The sequence below is a fragment of the Cupressus sempervirens genome, chromosome 6 (assembly GCF_028749045.1).
Source record: "Cupressus sempervirens isolate cs-2001-9-10 chromosome 6, ASM2874904v1, whole genome shotgun sequence".
Classification (NCBI taxonomy): domain Eukaryota; kingdom Viridiplantae; phylum Streptophyta; class Pinopsida; order Cupressales; family Cupressaceae; genus Cupressus; species Cupressus sempervirens.
In genome coordinates, this window is record NC_143123.1 from 541,877,139 (window position 1) to 541,884,359 (window position 7,221).

The following is a 7,221-nucleotide window of genomic DNA, read 5'->3' on the forward strand; positions in this document are numbered from 1 at the left end:
CAGAATTATACCTTCCTTCTTTTGTTTGGCAAACCTTGTAGATTTCTTGAAAATCTTCATCATGCTTGTAGAGATCCTTCATGGCTTCAATCCCTACACTCTCCAACTCAATTGATTGCACAAGTAGATTCCTCCTACTAAGAGCATCAGCAACTTTATTAGTCACCCCTTTCTTATGCTTGATTGTGAAGGTGTATGCTTGGATGAATTCCATCCATTTCATGTGTCTTTGGTTAAGCTTTTCCTGCCTATTGAGGTAACTTAGGGCCTGATTATCAGTGTATACAATGAACTCCTTGGGCAGAAAATAGTGCCTCCATCTCTTTAGGGACTGAGTCATTGCATAGAGCTCTAGATCATACACCGAGTACCTTTGCTTTGCTTCATTTAGCTTTTCACTAAAGAAAGCAATAGGCCTTCCATCTTGACTGAGAACACCACCAATAGCTTTGGTGCTAGCATCACATTCTATCACAAAAACTTTGTCAAAGTTAGGAAAAGCAAGGACTGGTCCATCAGCAATTTTCAATTTCAGCAACTCAAAAGAATCTTGTGCTTCCTTAGTCCAAACAAAATGACATTTCTTGCCTTCCTTAATAGTTTCAATCATAGGGCCTGATATTCCACTAAAATTCCTTGTAAACTTCCTATAAAAATTGCATAACCCATGGAAACTTTTTACCTCACTTGCATTTGAAGGAATAGGCCAATTCATGATTGCCTCAATCTTGGATGGATCCATTTTCAGACTTCCACTTGATATCACAAAGCCAAGGAATATTAGTTCTTGTTTTATAAACACACACTTTTCAAGATTAATTCTCAACTCTTCTTCATGCAATCTTTTCAATACCAAATCAATATGTTTCATATGATCATCTCTATCTCTGCTGAAAATCAGAATATCATCTAGATATACTACCACAAATTTATTGAGAAAGGGCTTCAATACCTCATTCATTAACCTCATGAATGTGCTAGGTGCATTGGAGAGACCAAATGGCATGACAAGCCATTCATACAAGCCTTCATTTGTCTTGAATGCTGTCTTCCATTCATCTCCCTCTCTAACTCTGATTTGATGGTAACCACTCTTCAAATCAATCTTGGAATAGAATGTTGCACCTCCAAGACAATCCAATAAGTCCTCCATTCTTGGCATAGGGAATCTATACCTAATAGTAATCTTGTTGATGGCTCTTGAATCAACACAAAGCCTCCAAGTACCCTCCTTCTTTGGTGCAAGAACGGCTGGGACAACACAAGGACTTATGCTCTTTCTTATGAGACCTTTGGACAGCAGCTCTTCAATTTGTCTTGCAATTTCCTCATTTTGTTGAGGAGTAAGCTTATAGGCAGCCTTTTTGGGAAGAGTGGCCCCTGGTATGAGGTCAATTGAATGACTCACATCCCTCTTTGGTTGTAAAGAAGAAGGTAAACTGCCTGCAACAATGCCCTTATATTTCAGCAGCAAGTCCTTCACTTCCTTTGGTTCCACCTTGTTCACATCATTGGTCATGGCTGCATCCACCTTTGGTTTAGTAACAATTGCAAAACATGGCATATAATCAACCTTTAAGGACTTTAAGAACTCCTTCTCTCCTAGCAAAGTAATGTTACTAACAACATGATCATTTTTACCATCATCCAGTAATGGGTTCATGACATAGTTTACTCCATTTTTCATGATAGAGTATACATTGGTGTGACCATCATGCTTGGCATTTACATCATATTGCCATGGCCTCGCAAGCAAGAGGTGGCAAGCATCCATTTCCATTACATCACAAAGAATTTTGTCAACATACTCTCCTAGTTGAAACTCTACCCATACTTGTTCATTTACCAATGTATGTTTATCCTTAGTTAGCCAAGAGGCTTTATATGGACATGGATGAGGTATTGTATTCAATTTCAACTTATTTACCATCTCTTTTGATGCTATGTTATTAGTAGAACCCGAATCAACAATCAATTTGCAAACTTTACCTTTAACCTTGCAATGTGTTCTAAACAAAGATTTTCTTTGTGGAGGATCAGATTGAAGAGGTACCTTAAGGAGTGTTCTTTGCATCATCAAGAACTCACCTTGCTCTGCATTTGCTGGCTTTGAAGTGGATGTGTGGTAGGAAGAACAACTTTGGCCATCATCATCATCATGGAGCAAATTAACTCTCCTATCTGCTGGTCTGCTGGTTTCTCCTGCCTTCATTGGACATTTGAAAGATTGGTGGCCCGGTTGGTTGCAATTAAAACACTTTCCAGTAAAGGTCTGATTGCCTCTACCTCTTCCATTATATCCACCTCTATTTGGATTGGATCTTCTTCCTCTAAATGATCCCCTTTGACTGAAATTAGATTCTTGTGTCTTGTATTCATCTTTATTTGCAGAATTTCTCCCATTGAATCTACCTCCTCTTCCTCTAAAATTGATGTTGTTATTGTTACCTCTGCCTCTTGCTCCATTATCACTTCTCCTCTTGTGTTTGTCTTCAATCTTCAAGGCGAGGTTGAAGCATTGATGCACCGATACCAAGTTGACAAGGGTCAACTCATCTTGTATGCTGAATTTGAGGCCATTCACATATCTTGCAAGTTTTTGTTTGCTAGTCTCATTCACCTTTGCTCTTAATGTTAGATTATGAAACTCTTGGGTATAATTGCTGACATCCATATCCCTTTGTTTCAAATTTTGTAGCCTTTGATTGATAAGAACCTCATAGTCCTCGGGAACAAACTGCTTCTTCACCTCGGTCTTCATTCTTTTCCATGTGGTAATAGGCTCCTTCCCATCATCAACCCTTTCATTTTGCAGAAAATTCCACCAAGTAAGGGCTGGCCCCTTCATCTTGGCCTTTGCTATCTTCACCCTTTGACTAGGGGGAATACAATCACACTCAAAGTGATTGTCAAGTGCTTCAATCCAATCCAAGCACTCATCAGGGTTTAGTTTGCCATAGAACATGGGGATATCACCCCCTTTTGCACCAACTCTCTCTAGTGCTTGTAGAAGAGGTCTTTGCTCCAATGGTATCTCATTTGCAAAGGTGTCTCCTTCCACCTCTTCTCCTTCAGACTCATAATCTTCACCCTTTTTCAGTTTGCTTTTGAGCCTTTCAAGCTCTCTCTTCATATCTCTGTTCTCTTCCCTAAATGCCCTGCTCTCGGCCATTTGCTCCTTAACCAATTTGGCCAATTCAGCATTTGTCATTCTCATGGGAAGCTCTCTTTCTCCATCTTCACCCTCAGACATATTGGATGAATTTGGTCAACTCCAATGTCTTTTTGTGCTCTGATACCACCTTGATGCAGAGTATGCACAAGGGAAGCGTCCTCTTTCCTAGAATGACTCTAGGACCTCCAAATGAACAAATGAAGTCTCCAACCTCTAAGACCTCTTAAAGTACTTTCAAGACACTGTAATCAACCTATACAATAGGTTTCTTCACTCCTGCAACACCAAGAGTACTCAATCAAAGGTCTTCTCAAAAATCGGTTAAGGGTCACTTTCCCTCAACTAGGCCAAAAGTGACATCAGCACCTTCTGACCTTTCCCAATGGAATCTAATGCTTGGATCACCTTCACAATGCATAAGACACCACAAATTAACCAAAAGTTAAGCCTCTTCAATCTTGGAACACCTTTTTCCAATAGATGGCTAGAAGGCTCTTGTAGCCCTGCTGAACTGGTTTTTACACCACAACTTGTGATTCCTTCAAACAACCTGCAAAAAAAACATCATCTCCAAATACCCTTTATTGAGTTCTATTGATCCCCCAAAAACCAAATCTAGACTCCACTCCAGCATGCCCTTACATCTACTATGCTCTCAGACCTATTAGGCCTAAATAGGCTTGGATTACAAAGCAAGTGTATGGACAGGGGTACATGGGACAAAAATGGATATTGGAGGATGTTAAGGAAGTCCAACTAAGACAAATCCACCAACTGGTTGCAACCTAGCATCAACTTTCCTTGCCTAATTCCAATGTCCTAGTTCAAACCAAAACATTGCCTTGAACTAGGGCTTGCAAGGATAAAGCACTCCCACCATGGAAATTTGGCCAAAACTCATGAAATGCAGTGGAATGGTATATACAATGAGATTCATTGGGTTTCGTGCCAGGGATGGCTTATTTGTGCACAAAACAAGCCATATAGCACCAAACCCTTGGTTTGAGAGGGTTTTAAAACTATTTTCACCAAAATTGATGTATCTTCCAAACCAGAACTCCAAATCGACCCAAATCAAATGCAAATGAATGTTAGAACACCCTACCTCCTTCTCCAATCATTAAATGCATAGGATCAGGGCTGTACAACACGTGTGAACTCTGCACAGGTTGAAAATGCACAAAAAACAGGGAGTTTTATATTCATTCAAAGCAAAATCCGTACAATGAAGTTCCTCTCTCCTTTTGGGAAGAGGATCAATGTATTTATAGCCTAAGGACACCTAAAAACCAACCTCCAAGGTAGTTAGAGGTCGAATGCAACTAATTTGCAAAAGTTGCACAGTTTTTGCAAAAGTTGTCAAGCAACTTTTTGCAAAACTGCCGATATGAGCAACTTTGCATTTGAAGACCTCAAAACTCATTCTAAACTTGATATTAATGAGCATCATGGCTATTTAGGCCATATGACACCCTCCTAAACACCTAAAACATATATGCCCTATAGGCTACTTACATCCTTGGTTTATAGGGTCACCAAATAGGATGAAGTGCCTACACAAATGGACTCATACTTATTCAAACCTTACATAAAACTTCATGAAACCTCTAATTACATCAAAAAGGTATGAGGAAGGATCTCCCATGTAAAAAAAATGAGTATCTCCATTACATGCTATTACATGCCAAGTTAGGCCATGTGGAACCATAACAAGCAATACCAAGAACAACCAAAATGAAGCACAATCAACTGAAACTATCATTGGAACCATCATGGCACTTGACAAGATGAAGAATGAAGACAAGATGAGAAGACAAGATGGAGTTTATCCATTCCTCCACTACCAAGCTTTGTGCTCTGCACCACTAAGATTGAAAGCATTTAGAAGATTATCTCCAGAACGGAGCTTAACCTTCAAGGATCTAGATAGAACACCTAGATACCTAAGATTGAATAAAAGATAACAAGGTCCAATCATGAGTCGTAGAATCATCACTAGAACAAGGCTTGGTCCTCAGGAGTTAGGGTTTAGACTATCCCAATACCTGTCCATCGAATTCTGAGAAGAGTTGTTATAAGGTTGATCAATTGATGAAAAAATAAGATAGATGGCAAAGATACCAGATAGAAGGGAACAAGATGCCCCAAGTGATAAGGACATAAGATGGGAAAGAGATGCCTCGAGCAATAATTATTCAATGATGTAATCATCTTGCCCCCTTGAGAGAAAAATGGAAAGATGACACCCCAAAAATAGATGTGAAGCAATATATCAATATGTACAGAAGAAATTTGAGATGTAGTAGAATGTAGAAGAGATCAGAACGATCTAAAGAAAAGGGAAAAGATTAGAATGATCTAAAGAAAATTTAGAGATGTTGCAAGATTACAAAGATCGAGTTGACCACAAGTTGGCTAGATTTAGCCACAGTTGACTTGAGTTGACTATTTCCAAAATGGATTTTGAAAATATGGAGAATGTAGAGATGAAAGGATGCCAAGAATCACAAAGTATCAGAAACATTTGAGCTACACAAGCATTTGATTGCGTCGGTCCCCAAAATTTTAAAATGCATTTTTGAGGCTCTCTTCAAGTGACAGTGACTACGCCAGATGTATCATATGAGGATGTTCTTCTATGCCCAGGTTAATTGGCTATGTCGGCTCTATTAACACTGATTATATCTCCTAAAAGTGACTAGGAAGGACATCAAATATCTCATTCGTGGGCACCTCAGAGAGGTTTTCACCCTTGGATACGTCTTTTGTTTTTACTTTTTTGGGATCCAACACTACCACAATGTGGTTTTCACCATCGAACCTCTTGCATTTTTTCTTTTTAATTGTGTGACTGAGATATTTGATGTTGGCCTCAGTCATGTTGATACTCTGCTCATTGGTGGAAGATGTTACAGGTTCAATAGCGTTTAGGTAACAGGCAAGAGCATAGTCATTCTGGAACATGGGGACTTCATTAGATGCATTGGGGTTCCAGTCTATAAGCTTAGGATGTGTGAGTGAGAGAGTAGTGGTTGGTTCAATCACGTTCACAATATAGTCATTAAGTGCATGGACTAGTAATTTGAGACCTACGACGACTTCATCCACAGGTATGTTCAAATGCCTCGAAGTACGAACGTTAGTAATTGATGACTCTAGGACACTAGTTGGATCAGACCCCTATGAACTAACCCTAGACATTTCACCCACTTCAATTCAATTTTCATAGACATGCACTTGGTCAATGTCTTTATCAGTAGTAGCTTCTGAAAGATTGTCAAACTCTTATTCATGAGAATCAGTGCTACATGGTGAGAGACTATAGAACTCCCCAAAAGTGATAGGGACATACTCTCCTTCAACCTCAAGATTCTTACAAAAATACTCAATATGGCATGATTGACTAGATTCTCCCTTTTCTGAATGATATTTGAGTTGCTCAGTATTGTCCTCAGAAGAATCACTAGTATCATCCACAGTGCTAACACGTGGCACAAAGTTATCTAGCTCGCAAAGAATTTAGCAAGATCATAAGGAATAGGATGAGGGTAGGAATCCTCATCATCAGATTCTTCCTCTTGAGTATCTAACTCAACTTGTGACTCATTTTCAGACGAACTCTTAGGTTTGGGGATGAATTGATTTGATCCCAAATGGAAAGGGACCTTCTTAAACCCTAGGCTAGTTGTATCACTGTTGCTTCAAGCTGTTGCTTTGATAGGATCAATTAGGCCATTTTTATTGCACCCAATAGGGCTAGTTCCCTTCTAACCAAAACGCTTCATAAGCCTAAGACCAGGTCCATATTTCTTAGGAGTGATTTCTCAAGCTTGTTTTGTTAGGTCCATTGGAGCCTCTTCTCTGTAAAGCGATGCAGCAATGGCTCTGTTTTCACTTTCATCTTCTAAGGAAACTGTAGCCTTGACGAAAGTGCCATTATACTTGATTTGAGGTGTCAGCATGAATGACTTCTTTTCTTCTGGGGGTCTCCCATAATGTCGAGGAGACTCTAGGAGAGATGTCAATGACAACACTGGTTCAATGTG

General features: G+C 39.4%; 1 protein-coding gene across 1 annotated transcript in view; it reads right to left on the bottom strand.

Annotated features, from left to right (window-relative positions):
- The window catches only part of LOC149553388 (uncharacterized), a 43,652-nt gene extending 40,399 nt beyond the window's left edge, over positions 1 to 3,253 (bottom strand). The window contains exons 1-2 of the mRNA XM_089790328.1: positions 1,176 to 3,253; positions 35 to 647 (exon numbers count right to left, since the gene is read on the bottom strand). Coding sequence (XP_089646454.1) covers positions 35 to 647; positions 1,176 to 3,253 — 2,691 coding nt within the window. The remainder of the gene's footprint in view (positions 1 to 34; positions 648 to 1,175) is intronic.
- Between the last annotated feature and the right edge of the window lie 3,968 nt (positions 3,254 to 7,221).